The 22,845-nt window shown below is 41.5% G+C and overlaps 2 protein-coding genes across 3 annotated transcripts in view; both read right to left on the bottom strand.

Moving 5' to 3' along the window:
- The window catches only part of emilin3b (elastin microfibril interfacer 3b), a 49,438-nt gene extending 44,041 nt beyond the window's left edge, over window positions 1–5,397 (bottom strand). Inside the window, exon 1 of one of the 2 annotated variants that reach the window (XM_079675950.1) lies at window positions 5,265–5,397. The gene's annotated coding sequence lies outside the window, so the exon portion shown is untranslated. Of the gene's footprint in view, window positions 1–4,236; window positions 4,628–5,264 lie in introns of those variants that run through there. The other variant, XM_079675951.1, reaches the window with a different exon arrangement.
- A 13,327-nt stretch (window positions 5,398–18,724) lies between these two features.
- Window positions 18,725–22,715, bottom strand: aar2 (AAR2 splicing factor). The gene is made up of 3 exons (XM_079674547.1): window positions 21,566–22,715; window positions 21,256–21,485; window positions 18,725–19,708 (listed from the first exon to the last, which is right to left on the bottom strand). Exons 1-3 carry the CDS (start codon window positions 22,329–22,331, stop codon window positions 19,541–19,543), a joined length of 1,164 nt encoding a protein of 387 aa, XP_079530673.1. The 5' UTR covers window positions 22,332–22,715; the 3' UTR covers window positions 18,725–19,540.
- Window positions 22,716–22,845: the final 130 nt, after the last annotated feature.

Below are 22,845 nucleotides of genomic sequence, written 5' to 3'. Positions count from 1 at the left end.
GGCACACCATTCCGAATAGGGCGTGCCCACGCTCATGTTCGGCCCGACTCCCATTTACTGCCGATTTCGGACCGGTGTATCTGGGCCTTTAAATGGTTCTCCTGTCTCCTGCAGTCAGCTGTGATTTCAGGCGTACATGCTGCCGACCACCTCCTCCCCATCCACCTCCTTTCATCATATCCAGTGCCAAGAGAGCTAATCCAAGACCTCATCACATCCCTCATCAAATCCAGATTTTCAGCATCATCACTAGTGTCTAGACCCGGGGGGGTTCCCTATATGCTCACGGCTGCATTTCCCCCTTTAGATATACGATTTCAGGATCGGGGTCTAATCGCCAAAGACTTAACATTTATCATATGGCATGTGTCAATAAATGTTCTTTAAACAAAATGAAGTCTCTCCTGATTGAAATGAATTTGCAAATGCAACCGAAAATGATGACAATAAAACCATTTTGTTTTCAACAATCTACGCAGCAATTTTACATCTGAGAAATGGTCAGGGATAGCCAAACATTAAAACTAACACATATTGACACAGCTGGCTGTTTATGGGGGCAACGTAATGGTAAACTGAGCAGAGATAAACAGAGATACTTGAGGTCTGAGATACACGCTGACTCTGTGGCCGGATGGTCAAACAAAAGCCAGATGCTATTCTGGCTTCAAGTATTAGTTCCCTATAATTTATTAACCTCACTCATTGTCCAGGATTTCGAGAAGTTCTACTTTCCACCACTGTTTTTCATCCAGTTCATCAGAAAACCAGATAAAATCCATCGTTTAAATGTCCTGAACTTAAGATGCAAATGGAAGCCCATTGAAACAAACCCCGGCCAACTATTAATGATGTGTCCAAACAGTCCTAGAAAACAGCCAAGTGTTGTTTTGCTGTTATTATCCATGTCCTTTTGCTCCTGATGTAACTGCAGATATTAACCAGGCTCTTACATAAGCTCTGGAGCCACGTGAAAAACTCAAATTGGAAATGAAAAATCACCGAAAATTGGTTACATCTACAGAACCACACAACACCTCCAAACAGAGGATACTGGCCAAGCACATCATGACAGCTCCACACACTATTACTGTATGCGTATATATATATATATATATATATATATATATATATATATATATATTTCTCTCTCTCTCTATATATATATATATATATATAGATATATATATATATATTTCTCTCTCTCTCTATATATATATATATATATATATAGATATATATATATATATATATATCTATATATATATATGACTGCCATATGGGGAACTGCAAATCAACAGCTGGTGGGATGTGTGCTTTTGCAAATTGTTACCATATTAATGTGTGATATCTGCTGAACACATAGTGTATGCTTGTGTTGGTGTGTGAACATCTACCCGCCACATGTAAAGTATTTAAAGTGGCTTAAAATGTGATTTTCTTAAATGCTTATTCCGTTGTACATATACAGAAATCATTGACATACCATCACACAAACAATAATGAGACTATAAAAGTTGTATTTTTTGAAATTCTCTCTCCCAACAGTTATGCAACAAGAGCAAATCACTTGCAAATTTGAAGTCGGCGCCCTTGTGGGTTCAACTGATGACATAAGATGTAATATGATTGTGATCATAAAAATAAAAGCTTGGAAAGCAGCCAAGAATTCTAAAGTAGTGAGTGAGTTAGGGCGCCCAACGTCATGCACTCATTCAACCCTCTTTCGTCTCTTTAAGATCAACGAGAACATTAGATGTATCTTATATTGATTATTGTGACACAGGAATCAGGGATAAATCATTTCAAGTAATTTGCAACACCTGGAGTAAATCTGTATTGGCAGCCGCTGAAAATAGTTTATAATATCACTGAAAGTACAGCATGACAGGCAATTCTTTTGTTACTCTGTTACTCCACACAAACAGTAACTACAGACCGCTGAGGTCATTAGTACCACCCATTTCTATGGGTTCTGACAGATGAGTAATTTACTGTCACCACATATTGACCCATTTAAGGAAGAAAGTCTGCTAACGTTAGCTAGACAATACCCCTTTCGTGCAAGACAAACATAACACTGCAACCATTGACTCAGCAGGTGTTCTTGTTCTGCTCTTACTAAGGCTGCAGCCACACAAGGACGATAACGGAAACGCACCGAAATCGTTATCAAAAAAGTCTTCCATCCACACGCAACAGAGAGGCAAAGTCCCTCCCTGTCCGGGGGAGCTCCATGGGACCTTATTTTGGAAAAATTATGTATTGAAGTCAATGGGGAGAGAAAGATTATCGTTTGAATTGTGCCACGAATTACACATACAGTATGATGTTTGTCAATTTAAAAAATAATTTTGCAAGTCAAAAAAATTCAAATGTGTCATAAAACTGTGTTTTAGTAACACTTTTTTTTGTGTGAAACCGCTCAATTAACTACATCTCCTGTCTCGCACCACACACCAAGACGTCAGTATACGTGGTCTCATGCAGCTGGCTGATCCAGTAATTAGAGTGACCCGACAGTAAATATAAACATATTTATAACTAGTTTAGGTAGTTTGAGAGGTAATTAAAAAAGCTAAGGGTGATGATCTAACTTGAAGTGTGTGTTTTGTTCCGCTCATCACTCCATCACAGCGGCGGAGCTGCAGGTTATCATGCAGAGCTGTGTCTCCTCTCCTGTCCGATTAGACTTCACTCACGTTTATGTCCATATCGATCAAATCTAGCTGGAAGCTCCTGCTGGGTGCACTGTGCTGCGATACCCGGGACCTGGCTCGAAACACTGGGGCTATTGCGTCATCGTTAACAGGAAATGATCGTTATAGGGCATAATCACTGAGCCGTTTGGCCCCCCAGAGCGTTTCGTCCACAGATCTACCCACCTTGGGACCCGTTATCGTTTTCTGCGTTTCCATGTTGGCCTCGTGTGGCCGAACCGTCTATCTGATAGAGAACTGTAGTAAATACGACCGTTATCGTCCTCGTGTGGCGGCAGCCTAAGGTTTGCTGAATGAAAAATCTGATTGTTCATAAATCAGATATCCTCTACTGTTTAATACAAATTAATAGTCATTTTCCATAGCATCAGTAATGGCGTTACATGGAAATCAAAAAGCATAAGAGCATGTAAGAGTATGTAAGCCATTCAAGAGCTGACCGCACAAAATATCTATTACCCACAGCAACATCAAAAAGTGATTTTGCCAAGCAATACGTCTGCTTTTATTTGGGTATCAGTGCTATACTATTTAGGCACATTTCGTGGACAGGGTTCCTAATCTGTGTTTCATCACCCAAGCAAGCTCAAACTAAAAACAGCAATCCTGACATGTTTTACCCATGACCTCTCTTCACAGCCAGGGAGTGTATCAGTGATAGAATCCTGTTTTCATTAACTTGATTTACAAGATAGCTTTTTGTATGTAACATTCTTTAGACCAAACAAACCACCAGTGAATGCACTGTGTGAAAGTCAGGCATGCTAAACGACATAATCACTGATGAAATCTCATGCTGGGTTAGAATTGTTTTCCCTGAAACTCACACGACTGAACTGTTTTTTATAACCCAAAGCATGGATTGCACAGTTCTCCGATCATAACAAAACCCATTCAGCACTAAAATGAAAAGGAGGATAGAATATATTTCATAGCCAGGCACTGTAACTACTAACAGATGGGTCCTCTGCCACTGAACTTAATTGATGGGAGGAATGGAAATAATTTCAGCCTCACCAATCAGAGGTAATAGAGGCTAGTCCTCCCCCGACACCCCTGTTGTAATTAAATATTACTGGTGCTGTACATTATAAATCTCAGACATTTATGTCCTCATTATGCTAACCTTTCTGAAAATATCTTGACCTTAACATAGAGATGGTAGAAAAGAGGGCCATAGTTTGTGTGTATTTGTGGCAACAGCATCCCAAAACAAAAAAAACTTCAGCAATTGGCCCTTTTCACAGAAGCAATTTGGACATATTATTGCAGGATGAACACAGGTGTGACTAATAACATTAATTATGGCCCTGTTCCATTTAAGCAAGCTAGGGCCATGATACTGTTAAATTGCTATGAAACACTAAATAGAACGAGGGAACGTATGTTTTTCTGTTACCACGCAATGACATGTTTGGCACACTAAACACAACAGTAGCTATGTAGGCCTAGGCAACACAATAGTTTCTGACGTTCTCATGTACAGTGAGTTACAACAAGAAAGTGCGTTTCTCACCTTTCTGAACGGCATACTGTGAGTCTTGTGCTCTGCAAAGTCCTCCTTTTTGCACGTATACTTTTTTTTTTTTAGCATGATCCCAGTCCATTCAGCTTCTCTGTCCCAATGGCATCTTCAGTTTTCAAAAACGTTTTTAAATGAACACAGCTCTGCAGCCACAGCAGTACAAAAACAGCAGAAAGTTCTCACCCACCTCATGGAAGGTAAAGGTTTCTCAGTGAAAGCACGAGTCATTGCTAGACGGTCCACTTTGCTATTAAGGATGTTTTTTTTGTAACCTGTTCACGTAACAGCGTGGGTGCGTTTTATTTGAATCACTTGATCGCCAGGTAATCAGTGATTAATCAAAGTAGATGCAATCAAAGCAAGGGTCAAATAATTATAACCATAATCTGTTGAGACGTCATCGTTAATTGTATTCCATTGTTGTGCATAGGCTACTTTGTCACATAAAGTAAATTAACTGCAAACACTGGCTCTGATATGAAGGCACCCCTCACACCAACAGACTCTAGACCAGTGAACGTCAACGTACAATCAAAATAGAGTGGCGAAGTCACTCCCACTTACTTCCGCATCATGGGACCTTATTCTGAAAAAATAATACATTGAAGTCAATGGAGAGAGAAAACTTATTTTTTGATTCCGTTTGAATTGTGCCATGAATTACACATATGTTGTTTGTCAATCTTAAAAAATCATTTCCATGTCAAAAAATTCAAAGTTTGTCTTAAAACTGTTGAAATATAAGACTATGAAAAATACGCAACTAGAAAGACTACAAATCCCAGAGTCGCGTAAGTGCTGTCATAACTGATGTATTCCCTCCAGATAGCTAAAAATAAATGTACTTACTGTACTTACTTACTTTAACAAGATGCCTGTGTGCTTTGTACCAGGTTGTTATCATACCAGTAATAGTACCTCTTGCTCGTTCTCAACTAAAACAAAACACGAGAGTGTACCTTGTTAGCTAATGTTAGCTAGCTGACATTAACGTTACAAATTTCACTCGTGTTACTCACCGAAACCTTGTAAAGCCGGTCCCGCATGCTGGCTCTTACGGAACCGACTAACTCCCCTTTTTCATATGTACAGCTCTCAACATGCCCAGACTTGTAGTGATTTTCAACTCTTTTAATACTTTTCGCCTCATTCTGAAAGAAAGAGGTGAAATTTACCAACGTGACGGCCATCTTGGTGTTGGTGACGTGTGAAAGACCAGAGTTATAGTTCATTGAGCGCTTCACACAAAGAAATGTGTAACTTCACAGTTTTACGGCACATTTTTTTTTTTTGACTTGCAAAATTATCTTTTAAATTGACAAACATCATATGTGTAATTCGTGGCACAATTCAAACGGGATCGAAAGATAATCTTTCTCTCCCCATTGACTTCAATACATTATTTTTCCGATATAAGGTCCCATGGAGGTCCACCGGAAGGGGAGGGACTTCGCCACTCTATTGAATCTGGAGGTGGAGCTGTTTGCAGATTATCATGACTTTTTCATTTGATTCACTTTTTAATGTATGTGATTTGAATTTGATCAAAGGACAATACAATACTAGCTAGAAATAACTACAAAGTTAAAGTAAAGCAAAAATGCTCACAACAATTCCTATGTTACAATAAATAGAGTACAAGTAGTTTGTAACTTCCACCATTGCTTTTTAATGTTAATAATATACAACAAACAAAAGTGTGAACCCGAGGCAATGAGGACAGCTGGGGTTTTGTTCCTTAGGAAACAGCCTGCGTGGACCAAGTTGGCAAGCTTTGCCCCTTCACATTCCCCTGCTGCATGGGATTAAATGTCTGCACATTTAACAGGGATGCTTTCTTTTCTTTTGAAAGTCCTGTATGCTTTTCTGTGTACTTTTTGCCAGATTAAACATATTCAGGATATCTGAAAGATGTTAAGAGGCATATTTGTTTATGCTTGTAGGTATCAGTGAAAAAAAGGAGAATTAAAGATGGAAATACAAAACATTTTCAATAAATCAAATCCATTCCATTCAGGCACTCGTTTTGTCTGCGGAGGGGGACTGGAGAGTGAGACCAGCTTCCAACAAACTAAATGCTCACCACCAGAGGCTGGTTAGCAGAGGTCTGGACAAGTCCACTTGGTTCCGTGAATAATGCTGGAGTCAGCTCCACAGCAGTAAACGCTGAGATAGCTGCAATCATTCAGCACCTCCGGACTTAAACAGACTACATTGCGAATGGAGTCCTTATGGGAGTAATTGTGAGCGAACAATCAATGTGATCACCATCATTTGTGTTCAGGCCACAATAAAACACTCTGCCATGAGCTGCCACGGTATTGAACAGCAGAAAACACAGATTACACAACAATGTATAAAATAAGCAAAAACAAGGTACAGTTTATTGTAACAATATTTCCAAAGGATGATCCAGAGGTCTTCATAGGAAAGTGTGGAGTTTTTTGTTGAAATAAAGTAGAAACAAATAATTCCATTCCCTTTTAGTTTAACTGTGAGCTTAAATCAGTTAAAGAGCAGAAATATTAAGAGTGCCTTATGCTCGCCAGCCACTGCAGAGACCCAAGTTCGGTTTGAGGGCAGTGTTGCTGTTGTTTTGGGTCTATAATCAAACAACTTTTTACTGCACAATCTGGAAAGGATACTGCACCATCTAAGTGAAGAACTGTTCTTAAATACATGACCAATAAAGTATTTACAGATCAAAAAGCTAATTTAAACACAATGTTTGAGGCAGGGGGGTATTATCATACAGAAGAGAAATTAGTAAGATCAATTAAGGAAATATGGCTTTGTAAAATATATTGTGTATTTTTGTATTTATTTGGTCATCCATGCTTTTGTTCCAGAAACTTCATACCTCTATTATTATCTAGGGGGCATATGGCGTTCAAACAGCCGGTGAACTGGGAGGAGAGAGATGCCTTTCATTACAACTTCAAAGAGTGTGTATCATTCCCCAACCTGAGCGCTTCACTGAGCCACTTGGTGCGTTGCATGCCTTATTAGATGAATTCAAGCTAATCCAACTGTAACCAATTGTGCGTTATTGTTCACGCTAATTACTCCGTCAGAAGAGGTTGATCTCCTCTGAGTTTGCTTAAGACTCACGTCCAGAAGTCAGAGGTCGCACTCAACCAGCGTTGAATCTTATGGCTCAAATACCCACCAATCACCCTCCGTTCACTCAGCAGCTTGACCCATATTCTCTATAACCATACAGCCTGGGAAATTAATCTGCAATAACGGGAAAACGGGGTTGTCATTGGAGATTTGAGTTAATACGCATACATCCGCTCCCTGCTGTGGCCCTATGACCTGTGCATGTGCCCCCGTCACTTGGGAGCACAGGTATGCAGGGAATGCCAATGCAACAGACTCAGGCGTTGGAGAGGGCTGCAAGCAAGAGGATCGCAGTTTAGGGGGTGAGGAGGACCGCACTTCACGGCCAGATGAATGTTTGTTCAGCCTGGGATCATTTATGAAAGGACCCCAAGCTAGGGGATATGGTTATGCCTCTATTATATATATCTCTGACTGGATAAGCCTTGCTTCTTCAGGCTACGAGATTCAAAGAAAGATCTGAGCAATAATATAGAATAATTTAGTCCAGTGTTTTACTCCCTGTGGTGCAGCATCAGCCTCCAGCTATCCCTTTCTACCGTCTGTCTTCAACCCTGATTTGTCTTGTCTCAATCACAAGACTAAATGAGAGAGCTCGGTATTTCACACATCATAATCTCATTTCAGAGCCTCTGGCACAGGTTCAGAACAGAGGGGAAGCATAGCAGGATTTGAAAGCTGGAGGTCCAATCAGTGTGTGGGTGTGTGGGTGTGTGGGTGTGTGGGTGTGTGGGTGTGTGGGTGTGTGTGTGTGTGTGTGTGTGTGTGTGTGTGTGTGTGTGTGTGTGTGTGTGTGTGTGTGTGTGTGTGTGTGTGTGTGTGTGTGTGTGTGTGTGTGTGTGTGTGTGTGTGTGTGTGTGTGTGTGTGTGTGTGTGTGTGTGTGTGTGTGTGTGTGTGTGTGTGTGTGTGTGTGTGTGTGTGTGTGTGTGTGTTAGGGCCCTCTTTGAGGCATTAGGATATTTGAGTTTTGTTGAACGACAATATAGAGAAGCCTTCAAACCATGAGCGTTTGTGTACATGTGCAGCGTCCAATGCACAGGAGTCAATGCAGGAAGTAGTCATGCTCTTTATATTGCAAAGTGTAAATAAAGTATTGCCTAAGCATTAACCATATCATTGTTGCAATGCGCTACTATTGTACAAAGCCAAACATTTAGAAAGGTTCAGCATTAGACGTATTAAAAAAGGTTGTCATTAATACTGGACTGCATTACTGTGGGAGTATGTGATTTTGTTTTTGTGTAGTTGACCCTAGTGCATGATAACTGGAGGATTAGTCATTGAGTTGGCTAGTTTGGACAGTAGAGAGGCACATAGGGAGTTTAATAGCTAACATGCAACTCTATATTGGCAACGGAATTAACCAACAGCAAGAACTGTTATTGGAAAATTTGAGAGCGAAGACAGCATGTTGAGGCTTGATAATGACTTCTAGCAGCACACCAAAATCTTCTCAACTGCAGACCTTTTGCTTGTGATTCTTACTTGTTTGCCTGTAAATGTTAACCAGCAAGTTTCCATAGTAAGAAGTGAGGCAAGATAAACCCTGTCCCTCTTTATGAAAGAACCCAAAGTTATAATTATCCATGTGTGTCAACTGTGGTGGTTGTCCATGTACCTGATTGGGGTTTTTTAGACAAAAAACAAAACACACAATATTTCTTATAAAAATGTAAAGTCACATAAAACAATAGGTGTAGAGGGCCACAATATCAAATATTTGTATTTCTTTATAATTGTAGTGAGGATGTGGGAAACTCAACGCTGAGATATTAGTTATCAATTTCGACCAGACTGGACCACTGAAGGCTGTAAAACTCAACCTTCATTTAAAACCAAATGGCCCCTTTGATGTTTGTAAAGTACTCTAGAAACACACACACTACGGTCAACCCCTATACATGTAGATCTGAAAAAAAATAAGAATAATTAGCCAAGAAATTGTAAAACATTTGGTTCCAATCTGTGACTCTGATTTATTTTTCCTGATTAACTTATTCTGCTTTCATATTTACCATGAACTTCCTGCTGCCGTTATTGACGAATGTTTTTAATGACCCAACAAAGGTTATACATGCCTTTATAATGCACAGAGCACATACCAAACACAACAGCTGCTTCTCTACATACCATGTGCACTGCACTTAAAAGTATGCGTGTGTGCACGTACATAACTTTCAGAGGAGCCTCGAAGTCTCACACTTGGCTGATGCAAACGTACTGTTGTCATAATACAGTAAGGAATGTAATCATATGTGATAGGTGGATCAGTGTCAATAAATCAATAATGAAGCGTACAGTTGAAGCATGGGAGCTGGAGCATATTGGTTTAATGGAGAGCCACAGTATAGGCCTTGAGAGGGTTAAACAGACTCTTTTGTCTGGCAGTGTAATCCTTCATATGACACAGTATCATCCAAACAAATCTCACATTTTAATAAAGACAGGAATTCCTCTCCAGACTGAGAGAGGACCAAGCCCGGATTGGATGTGATGCTGGAGGGAATGCATACTGCAAATGTATTGCCATAATTGTCTCCGCATTCATGTTGTTCCCCCTTCAGTCTGTCCATGCACTCACACCACGAGCAACTTAATCAAATGTGCATTCATTTCCGACAAAGGGATGACGGAAGTGTGCGGATTTGGCTTCAACAGTATTCCTCATTAATAGGATCACATTTCATAGACAGTTATGCAGCTGGCAAGTGTGAGGATGAAACAGTATAACGGAGCTTGTGAAACTAACAATGGCTTGTAAAAAAGGGCAGACAATCTATGAAGATTATGCCAGAATTGAAAACACCAAAGAAGCTGAAATAATTAAGCCTGTTCACAACTTTGATATAACATTGCAAAACAGCATGACCATTTGGACCACCGACAATTAACCAAAACAGAGCAACCCATCAACGAACGTCATTGCAGTGTGAATGTGATAACTCCATGATCCCATGACCTTGTCCTTGACCTCAAACAAGATCCCATGACCCTAAGCCCCCCATCTACGTAGTCCACAAAATACCTTCATGCCTATTACGTGGACTTGAGCTTTTCACTACAGGCATGCAGTGCTAATGAACTTCATTTCAGGTTAATTCCAATCCACTGTTTCTCCTCATCAGCAGGTTTTAAATACAAAGCATGGCAGCTTTTAAAAGGTAAGATTTAAGTAAATCATTCCTAACTCGGATTCCAGCTCTTTCGCAGACACACACGTGTGATAATCGCGACAGAGTATTTTGCTTGTTTGGTTGATCATGTCCCTGGTGGCTTTGAGAAGAGTTCCTTTGACTTCCCTGGAGATGATTTGTTTTAATGAAACAAAAGAATCATCATCCCCCCAGAGCAGTATGGATTCAGCCCCTCATCCAGGCATCTGTAAGACTAACAAATCCCTGCTCTTTACAGGACAGGATATGAAGGATATCTGCCACAGCAATCACAGACCATGTGCCAGTCAAACATGTGTGTGTGTGTGTGTGTGTGTGTGTGTGTGTGTGTGTGTGTGTGTGTGTGTGTGTGTGTGTGTGTGTGTGTGTGTGTGTGTGTGTGTGTGTGTGTGTGTGTGTGTGTGTGTGTGTGTGTGTGTGTGTGTGTGTGTGTGTGTTTGTGTGTGTGTGTGTGTGTGTGTGTGTGTGTGTGTGTGTGTGTGAGAAAGGGTGAGAGAGTGCATGCATGCACATGTAAGTACGTTTGTGTGGTTTGAATGATGAAACACTGATGTGCCGATCTACAGACAGCCGTGTGATTTCTCAGGCTATTGGTTATTAGGGTAAGAATTTGTGCATTGGTGACCCCATATAGCTAACTTAAGGCAGACTGTGTCCACTTAGCACTGCAGCACCAATATTGAAACTCAGGCATGGCTACAACCAAAGCAATTCCAAATTGGACTAGTCAGGAATCCTGTCAGATTAGCCCTCAATCCCCCTAAAGCATGAAGGCGTCGCCATTGCGTCCCAAAGGGAAAAAAGGTCTCATTGCTTTGTATGGTATGTATACATTTGATGTGGCCCCACCGTGCTCACGTCCCAGCCACAAAACCCCTGACTTATAAAATGTTGAGATCTTTTCTTCTCCATTTTAAAACACAAACAAACACAGTTACAATAAGCTCCCATGTCCTTGCTGGAGACTGAGGTCTCTGCGGGGCGTGAGAAATAATTGTGTGAAAAGCTGGACTCCATTTTGGTTGGGTGCGATAGCCACCGATTTGCAAATTATTCCATTGCTTTTATGGGACTGACAGGGCTGCCAAAAGAGAGAAGAAAGATTAAAACCCTGCCTTCCAAATTGAAGGAAAGAGAAAAAGGAAACAACGTGCACACAAAGATAAAACCAAGCATAAGTAATCTCAATAATAAAGGAAAACATTAAAAACGAACTTGAGCTGTTTCTGTAAATCAATGAATTGACCATTATTTATTACAGTGCAAACTTAAACAGCTGCTGAGAGCTGTGTGAAATTGTGTTTTTGTAGTAAATTCATCCACAAGCAAAAGAGAAAAAACATGTTTTACAGAGGCAGAAATGTCAGCTGATTAATCAAAGAGTCTATATAATTAAAGTACATTACAGTTACATTAGTACTTTGACTATTTATTACCGCAAACAACTAGGATTTCTTTTTTGCAATATGAGGTCTGGATATATTTTCAAAAGAATGGTCTTGAAGTGAGACTGTAACTTTTGCAAAACAGCCCCCACTGTGCCCAAAAGCAAAGATTATAGGTCAATTGTAAATGCTACGTAGTGCAACAATAGCACATAGATATCAAACAAGTCAAAGTCAGTGAACTGACTCAGTATTGCAGTTAAAGAGCCATATCTGCAAAGTGTTTGCCAACATTTGCTGCTATAAGCTGTTGGTCATTGCAAGACGATAATGATGCAACTGCAACACTTCAATTAAGTTTTGAACTCAGTAAAAGTGTATTTTATTGCTTATGAATTATATATGGCATATCAATATAAACCTATAGAATCAGTAGAACCCAGGTGTTCACCCCACAGATTGTGGAGTGACAGCCCCAACCAATCTTCTGTGTAAAAACAGCACCTTCCTCTCTCCTCTCAGACCATTAAATGCAACCAGATCACTGCACGTGTTTCCGTCTCAGCACGGGTCTTTGTTTATCTACCCATGAATCCGGGCAGCCCTCGTGTTGGGGGTGCAGGAAGGGATGCAGACTGGAAGCTTTGAGAGTAGAATATGATTAGCTATAAAGCAGATCTTCCCCCTGCATCGCTGTATATAAAACTCAACATATGGCCAGGGACATCTTTACTGTAGAGCCAGCTGCATTGGACTGAGTGAGCTCTCAGATCAAATGTTTACTTTGGACTGGACGTCTTCCCTTAAGAAACTACGAGAACAAGACTCCCCGATTCTGAACAGAGAGGTGGATACCCCTGTCAGGTTCTGACACCCCACCTGGCAAAACAGAATAAATAGTTTTAGTGTGTGCTCGGAGAACACATAAGCACATGTACAAAATCACACAATACACACACATTTGTCAAGGCAAAAGAATGTCTCCATTGCTGAAATGATTTCAGTTTCAACAGGAAACGTTACATATTTCTGTACAAATACTATTTCTTAGCAGATGGATTGACTAATATATTCTAGAAAAACATGTTGATGTTGGGAGCAAAATCGTGTCCTGATGTTCCTGTACTCATTCCAATATTAAATGTTTATCCTGTTATCTCCAAAATCATTGGCATGTCCAAAGTAGTAGTCCTCCGACTCCATTAGTTAGGACACTCCATTCGTTAACATGCAGGCGTCCTGTGGGCAGTCAGGGTCTGACTTTCATTAGCCAGCTGTGGTTCAGTGGTAATGTGGATAAGGAGCAGAGAGCAGAAACATGGAGTCGGTACAGTTCAGGTCCAGGGCTAATGTCTGTTTACTGGCCAGACATCATGGGTTGGAGGGGTAAACATCCATCAGCAGACAAAGCCACATTATAGAAAGAATGTGACATGGGGAGATTAGAGGAGGAAAGAGAAAGAGTGACAAGTGTTTGTGGAAACATCTCAGTGATATTCTTTCTGTGTTTGCTTCAGAGAGAGGGAGCTGTGTTTGTGGTAGAATATTCTCTGTTGCAGCTTAACGTGACATCATGGCAGTTTCTGCTTCAGCTTCTTCTGCTTCTGCTCCATCAAACCTTTCCTAAGTCAGCTTCAAGACCCAACCCACTCATCAGAGACCCAGCGCACACACAACTACAGCCTATCTGCCTTTAGGCCACATATCTCAGATCCAGAGCCATTATCTCTTCCTCACTGTTCCATTAACTTCTTGGAATGAACTCAAACCACCATGGTCATATCTGCATAGAAGCTTTTACCAAATTTCCGAACTTACTGGCCAAATGTCCCGTTCCTCCTAACATCTAATGTCTTCCCATGCATGTGTTGCCAGGTCTTTGGCTTTATATCAAACGTTCACTGTGTGCATCACATGGCTGCGTTTATTGCCTGTGGTTTAACATCCATCGAGAAATAGCCTCCCGTGAGCCAAACACGTGGCCACCTGGCTCCAGAAAGCCTGGCCACAACATGGAGGCGGACGCATATGCGCTCACACACACTGACAGGAGCCTGTCCAATTAGATGCTCTTAATTGCAGTGGTGACAGCAGCAGGATAGGATAGGAGACAGCTAGTGCTCAGATTAGGGACAATCAGCTGAGCTGTGTCTGGGATTGTGGCCAACAGAACTGAGGGAGTGAGAGCTAGAGCTTCAGGGAAAGAAAATGTTGAGTTGTTTATTTACTTTAAGACATTCGTTGCTAAGAAAAAATATGAGCTTATTATAGTACAGAATGGAGAAGGGACAGCAAACTAGAAAATGCTGATAACAGATCGGATCCAACTCCCTGCTCTGCGGCTCTGGATGATTGGCCCATAATTCAACTTGAAGCTGGACAACGAAAAGCAAAGGGATGGAGGAAGTGGAATACGGTAGGGAAGAGTGGGAAATGGTACAAAGAGGAGATGGGCAGGGGAAGATTTAGTGTTGCATTAAAGAGATGCGGGAATAAAACAGGTAACATGGGGATTTTCCTGCAGCTTTTTAAAAGCTCTGTGTCGCAAAAGCATATCCTGCGCCTTTCAGAATGAGCTATAGCAAGATGCATGAGGGAGGACTATACACACCTGCACTTCCCTTTGAGAGGAGGGGGAGTTGTGAAGAAGTCAAAGGAAAAACACGCGACAGCAGACGGCTTAATCAAAACTGGAGCATCGTCCAACAGATGTATGAGTTTTTCAAATATTCAGTTTACTGATTATCTTCCAAGGTCAAGAAAGTGGACATTCATTCACTCTTATTTTCTGTTTCCTTCTAAGATAAATTTGAAGCTTTGCCTGTCCAAAAGGGAACGTAATAAAATGACTATTTTCCACAAGAAATCAAAAAATAACCAGCACAAGCCAAGGCAAAGCAGCCTTCTATTAAACTTCAGAGCAGCAGTTCTCAAAATTGGGATCAGGGCAGCCACAATGGGACGCAAGACAAGTTTGAGCAAAGAGAAAAGCAAAAAACAAAGAATCTCAATGTCTTTTCTTCTTGGTTACTGAATCACATATATGGCCTTTATTACATTACTTCCATTCACTTTGAGAAAAGGCATTTGAGAATCCATTTTAGGAAGTCACTGTGTAATAAATGTTCAATGTGCTGAAATGGTATAACATGTGTGTAGGTTTAGGGTCGGAGAAAAGGGCCAAAAACTAAGAAGAAGTCTCTATCTTTGCGTGTGTTAGAAAGGTCTGAATAATACATAAGAATCTCTGAATTATTCACCAAGTGGATGGTGTTGGTGTGAGTGGTTGAAAATTGATAGAAAGCAGAAAAAGAACAGAAGAAAGCAGTAGGGACTTTAATACCCAGTTGGAAACAGTGAGTGATGAATGTTTTCATGCTCCTCAAAGCGCCATCTGAAAGGTCCGGTCTGCTCAGGGTTTCCCTCCTGCCCTTCCTCTCCACCCTGTTACCATTCAGCTGATTCTCCCCTGGGTGTGGGGCTACCAGGAGGGGTCTGCTTTCACCTCAAAACCCTCACACACAGAGAGCAAGAAAAATAAGTGTAGGAAGAGAAGTGAGCGATAGCGAGAGGTTGTATGTTGTATGTGTACTTGGGGTGCTGCGGTAACTCCTTTCTGCTGTGACAAGGTCTGCCAGAGTTCACACTCTGAGTGCCACAGCCAAAGACAACACACACACACACACACACACACACACACACACACACACACACACACACACACACACACACACACACACACACACACACACACACACACACACACACACACACACACACACACACACACACACACACACACACACACACACACACACACACACAAAATGGGAGTCAGAGATCAGTCATCTAATGGGCAGGTGGGGGGAGAGTGAAAGCTATCTGATGGACTGAGGATGGGGAATAGGGACCAGCAACGGATCTTTACTGCCGTTTGTTTAAACCATGTTTGATTCAAAAGGACTCGTCCAATGTTTAGTTAAGCTCTCAGGGATGATATACAGCACAGACGCAGACACTTTTATGAGCGGTGAGAGATGACAACCAAGGCTAACTCGGCTTGTGTTGTGCTGCTTTGTGTGTGTGTGTGTGTGTGTGTGTGTGTGTGTGTGTGTGTGTGTGTGTGTGTGTGTGTGTGTGTGTGTGTGTGTGTGTGTGTGTGTGTGTGTGTGTGTGTGTGTGTGTGTGTGTGTGTGTGTGTGTGTGTGTGTGTGTGTGTGTGTGTGTGTGTGTGTGTGTGTGTGTGTGTGTGCTAATAACAGCATGTTACTTGTTTCACCTCTACAGACTTAGTTAGTTAAGACATTTTATTGGCCAGCTGTGGTGCCATCATGCTGTACATGATCAGAAAGCCCGACCCTGACAGACATGCCTGCTGACCAGACCTCAAAAGGTCTACCGCCTTGTTTTTAGCTCCTGCCTTTAATCACTTTAGCAGATCACTATAACAGAACTTATTGTTCACACACTCTCTTTCTTCCCTGGTGTGTATGATATTTCGAGGAGGGATTTTTAACCTTGTCCATCCCCACTTTACGAACCCACCCCCTCCATGCGCCCACGTCCATATGTCTGGGCACCAGAGCTAGAAATGTATGCACCCCACACCACGCACTCATGTACACGTGCCTCACTCACATTTGGGTCATGCGAGTCAGACATGTGAAGCCCCGCTGCTGCAGCCTGGTCATCAACACTTATGGAGGAAATGTCCAAGACCGGAAGGTGAGAGGAAGTAGCAGCAGGGAACAGAATTAATATCACAGATGCACATCTATTCATGCCTTTATATAGAGAAAGTCATTTAACTGGACACATTTTCAATATCAGACTAGTTTGAATTGTTCACTTCACAACTACACCACACTGGCAAATGTCTGTAATTATGCTTTTTTTTTTAAAGGGTAAAAAGAAGTCAGAGAGTAAACACTCTCCATTTGTGTACCAACTTTTTTTCCCCACATGTAATCTATGGACACGGGCCAATACCAAAAAGCTTATTTTTTGACAAATGATTCATCATAATTATGCATCTCGCCATGTGAAAAAAACAGACTTCACCTCGACATGGGTGAAAGATAGGCAGCAGGCAGAGAAATGCAACCAGTAAACTGAACGTGAGAAACAACGACCAGAAATTGAATCTTTGTCCAAAGTAGTGTTTGGGGAATTGCAGTGAGACAGGTCGTTGCAACAAAAGCAGAGAAATAGTACTAAATCTCTGGGGGACGATAATCCTGAACATTTCTAAATGTTTACTGCGGCTAATTTATCCTTTTACTGCAGATGCTTGCTTGAACAGGAACAACTGTGTCCATTAATAATGAAGTAAGTCCAAACACACATGATCGAACACCTGATTGTTCAATAATGAATAGCAAGAAAGTCAGCAAAGAAGTCACCAAAATCCATCTCCCTTGCTTTTGTGTTGGGGGAGGTGGGCGGCTGAGTGCTGGGAGAGAAACAGAGGGGCCTGTGTTTACACTGGCAGGGTGCGCGGCTTGTGAAGCCCCATGGAAATGACCAGCTCAGATCTAATGGAGAGAAAGCTCCACCATGACTGACAGGGCCTGCCTGCCTTTGAGGTTCTTCACAATCAACTCAGTCCGTTTCCCAGAGTTCTTCACTCCCCAGGGGGCGGCCATACCAAACGAAACAAGTAAGAGAGATTAAAATGAAAATGTTTGCCATACCAGGATCATGGCAGGAGAGCGTATACCGGGGGTAAAAGAGTGCATGCAGCACAAAACCACTAAATGAGTTGTCCGCTGACTGTACGCTGTAATTTCAGCTCTAACGGAGGGGTTTGAACGCCAACGAGGTCCCAACAGTGTAATTTCAGAGACTTTCTTCATTGATAATGTACAGTACTTAATCCCAAGTGAGGAACTTGAATCTACAAATAATTGGTGTACATTTCCTTCCATGTTGTGCTGAGATGGTTTCCACCATGTGTTCCAAGCCATTTTCTCTACCTCATTGTATTCAAAAGGAAAATAACAACCAGTGCAGGACCCTCGTGGTCTCAGAGTGGACCACAACTAGAGAACTAATCTTCTTTTTAAATGTGGGTAAATTATTAAAAGGGGGTCGTTTTCATAAGAAAGCCTAGCATTAACATCCATTTTACAATACCAGCTGTCTTCTGGGAACAGAAGGGATTTCTTGCGTTGCCATTTGGGTGACCATCTACAGGCTTACTCTATTGATTCACAGAATTACATTAGAAGGCTTTAGTCCTTTTCACAGCAGCTTTGTGGTTTTTGATAAGTTCACAGAGTTGGGAAATGGAGAGCAAAAACGTTCAGGAAGGTCAATGAAGAACTTAACAAGGGAATGGATTGATGGGCCAACAAGCCAACAAAAGGCCTGTCCTATCCATTACTGCCAAGCAGGGACACACACATTCACACACAGCTAATAAGTTGCTTCTAATGACATCATCCACTTGTTGCATGTGCTGCTCACACTTATCCTCCACCTGTTATTCCTCACAAATCAACTTGTTGGAGTCAGTGAGCTTAAAGATGATTTCCAGCATAGACAGTCAAGCTGTGCGCAGAATACACTGCCAAATCTTAACAGAGCTTAATTCTCCCAAGCACCGGAAACAACTGCTTCTCAATGTGTGAATGCGTGTCTGTATTTACAATGAAGATCCTTAGGAAGATACATGACGTTTTTGAATGTTCGTAAAAAGCCCATGATCGCCATCTAGTGGAGGTGAGAAAGATGACTCCTGACATGTCAAATGAAAGTATTTCAATAGTTGTAAGTCACATGCAGCAGGACAGGTCTTAATTGTATCAAATGTATTTTTATTCAAGGGAATCTGGATCCAATAAATCACAGAACAGTGCTGAAGAGAATTGCTCAATTGGGGTCTACAGTATGTGTTTAACATTACAAACCACAATTGCCTTTTTCTAAACATTGTGCCACCAAAATTATTTATTGTAAGCATTATTTATTTTGAATACAACAGGTATAAAAGTAATACAGTCACACTCCTAAGCTTTAGTTCTCTTCTCACAAAATCCTGCTTATTTAGAATTGTTATATGGTCTGGTGAAGTTATTGTTACACTTATTGTTTTCCATTACTGATGAAGAGAACAGCACTGTGTATGATACTCTTTATAATTCATAGCAAAGCCATTAATAAACAATTTCACTAAAATGAGGTATGGAAAAAAAAACGAGATTATTGAATTTGACACAAAATGGTAATTAGAGTTTTAAGACTGGCATGGTAACTTGCTGAGCTGAGAATAATCCACCACCAGAGGGCACCAATAATATTTAGTATAGTTCAGCTCTGCCATTATTGACAGTTTGCTTTCTTCATAACATTATAAAACGTGCTGCATATATAAGAAGGTGTTGTACAGCTCACATGGAACACCTTCAACACACACTGTCAGGGAACTACTGGTGTTACTGAAAAGAAGAATGGTCGTTGTTTAAGGTTGTTTTGAGTTTCCTGAAGCCTTGTGAGAACCTTTGGATCAGAGGTTCAATACCAGGCATCAGTGCTGTCCTTCAATGTCAGTCTATTTCAGTCCTGTTACCAGCTTATGGTTTCAGCATGTACACTGAATCCACAATACGCTCTCAGTCCACTGTAACCCCTTCAGGCAGCTCCACCACCACAGGGGCGTAGTCGTCCAAATCTGCATCAAAGTCCCAGCGAAACTTCTTGGTCAGATGAGCTTTGAACTTCTCTGCTCTCTTCCGCAGCGTGCCGTCTACACCGGGTCCACTGGCAAACTGGAACAGGTCCTTGAAGAAAATGAGCCAAACGATGTAATCATTTGTAATTGTAAAACGTAAACATCCTTGATAATAATACAAATAGTCATTTATGCAACTCCTTAAGATTCTATTTTCAGGGTCTCTTAAATCCTGTAGAAGATAAGATTACTGTTGTGGTCGATGTGAGCGTTCAGGAGAGGTAGAATCAGGTACAATACTAGGACTTGACTTGTTTCAAACTTGACTAATTTCTAGGGCTGTCCCGAATACCATTTTTCGGGCTCCGGATATTCGGTATTAATCAGCAGCGAATATTCGAATATTTGGTGCGGAGAGATTTGTATTTTTTTTTTATACAATTTTTTCCCAAAAATATTTTTTCTCAAAAAGGTTTCATAACACGCTCCGAATCCGAGACACCTGACAACACGCTGTTAAGCAGAAGCGCAGAAAGAGCATACTATTACGATTTATTTTTATTCATTGTCTCAGTACTCGTAAACATTAAAACTAAATGTGTCCTCTGTAGGGTAACTGTAGGGTCTCCTGTATTGTTGAGGATGTGGATGGCTGGGATGCACCTATGGACACAAGTTATTATTAGGCTGAGCTACTCAACTTTATGCCAATAATTGCCTTAGCCCCAGATGTTCCCACATTACTCCTATTATTTTCACTATTCGGATAAAATTAAAAAACTAATATAAAAAAACTATTCGGTTGCTTGTTTGCAACTATTTTCCAAGCAAAGTAAGTGCACGTTTTTATCATGTGTAACGTTACTGTTTAAACGGCGGATAAAGCAGCTTCATCATGGCAACTTGACAACAGCTAAGCTAAACTAGGCTACTACTTACAGCATCCAGGTGACTTTTCAGAGTTGTTGTGCCACCGTGGTAGGCCAGTTTCTTATCGCATATTTGGCACATATTCTTCTTACCGTCGTCCAATTTAAAATGGTCCCACACAGCTGAAGTCTTCAGCATTTTGTGGGTGAAACGAGGTGAAGCGAGGTGAAGCGTGCCGTTTGCGTTCGTGACTGTGAGTGAACGCGATGTCAGGAGCACAGGCTGAGATTGTATATATTTCCGAATTTTAACAGTGCAATTCAAAAGTAGAAATATAGTATAAGAATATGGCAATTTGCCTTTATTATAGCATACATTTAGAAAAATAAAATAAAAAATTTGAAAAATACAATAAAAAATGAATATCCGAATAATGAAATTGAAACCCGAATAGTTGGCCAACTAACGAATATTCGAATGGTCGAATATTCGGGTACAGCCCTACTAATTTCACAATTGCACAGCGATTAAGCTTATTGTGTGTCTAAAAACAAGATCATGATTTAACTTTTTTCACATGATGAGATGTGACAGTCAAAATTTGTTTAGCGACTATATTCTAATGTATTTCAATCAAGTTGTGATTTAGACCACTACAAGTTCAGAACAAATCAGTTGCCCAAGCATCCTGATAAAGCCTTACACTGACACTACATATTTCTATGTATATGTACTTGAGACCATGTTCATACCAGCATGCATGTAATCATTGTTTGCATCCTCTACCTGCAATGTGGAGGTGAGGAAGTTGCTCTGAGACACGATGTCAACAAAGAAGTCCGGCGGGATCTCTCCTAGCTGATGGTAAAGCACGCCGATGAGCCCCAGGTAGAGCTCCTTACGTTTTCGCATCGCCTCCTCTGATCGACACAGCAGGGACAGGAGACTCTTCCAGTGCTCAAAGCACTCGTATACATTTCCAATCAGGAAACACACAAAGGCAAACTGCATCTCCCCTGAGAAGAGAGACAGAAAATGTAGTCAGATTTGAATATGTACAATGGAAGTGTGTGCTATATTGATGGTGTATTATTACCTAGCAAGTTGAGGGGCTGCAGCTGATGGTTCTTCTCCAGCACAGACTCCAGGGCGTAGCTCTGGTCCAGGCTGCACTGGGTGATCTGTTCAGGTGTAGCCCCAGCCGGGTACTTCTTCTCGGGGATAACAGAGAAGCGAAACTCTGTGCCCTCCCTCGGCTTCATCCTGGGGAGCTTCTCGAGTCCCTCCTTCATGCTCTGACAGGCCGTGTCATTCCTCGGCTGCTCCGCCCTGTCTTTGGTGTGAGTGAGTTGAACCTCAGGGATGACGTCACTGAAGGCACATATTCGACCTGAAAGGGGCTGTAGGTTTTTGGCCACCTCCTCACTCAGCCTGTCAGTGAGGGACACCCACTTCCTGATCACCTCATACGGATAGGGCCCCAGGTGGGGATCCAGGTCCTGCAGGTTGGCCCTGATCCGGCTCACCTCCTCTTCGTCCTGGGAGGGTGAGAAGTCCAGATCTTCTTCTTTTGGATCCCATCTGGCCAACAGTATGTCTTTGGGTTTGAGAGTGACGAAGAGGCCTGTCTTCGGGCCAATTTCTCCTCCACAGCTTGGAGAGTTAGCAGAGCAGTAGTGGAGGAAGTGCAGGCCTGGGGGGATCATCTTCACTCCCTTGAAGCGGGGACCCACCTGCCAACTCTTGCAGTCAATCCCCAGCTCTGTGCCCAGAGGAACATCCAGCAGCACCAGCGTAGCCCCCTCCTCAAACAGCCTCCGAGCAACATCTGGATCCATGTCTACAATGTTGCTGCTGGCCATTTCGGCTATGTCAGAGGCTACTTGACTTATACTTGCTGATAAACCTATATAACCAACCACGCAACAAAAGAGCTAAACGTCGCTTTCAGTTGTTAAAGGAGCTTTTCAGAACACTCAATAGGATGAGGAAATATGTAACTACGTCCGATAGTTAACACAGACTGATGATGCTTTTAAAATAACGAAACGAAAGCGAGTACAATTAAGCGGTAAAAAAAAATTAAATGCAGTTTTATACGGACATTTGTGATGGTATTAGGGTGTATTTACCGCATCGATGCCATGTGTGTCTGATGTTGATGTTTCGTATCGTTGGTGTATCGTTTGGTCGAGGCTGTGCAACATATCTTTAGGTCCGGGTGGAAACAATGCTGTAGAGTGGTTCCGCTTCTATAGTAACACGAGGAGGGCCATACAGCTTTATTTGTATACTTTGAGTGCAACTTTCATTTCCCTCAACAAGATATAATCAAATGTATTATAGTTTTAGATTATTAATATGTTTTTTCATGAT

The sequence above is a fragment of the Notothenia rossii genome (assembly GCF_949606895.1).
Source record: "Notothenia rossii genome assembly, chromosome: 4".
NCBI classification, from domain to species: Eukaryota; Metazoa; Chordata; class Actinopteri; order Perciformes; family Nototheniidae; genus Notothenia; species Notothenia rossii.
The sequence above is the reverse complement of the archived record's forward strand: the minus strand, read 5'-3'. Positions and strand labels throughout refer to the sequence as shown.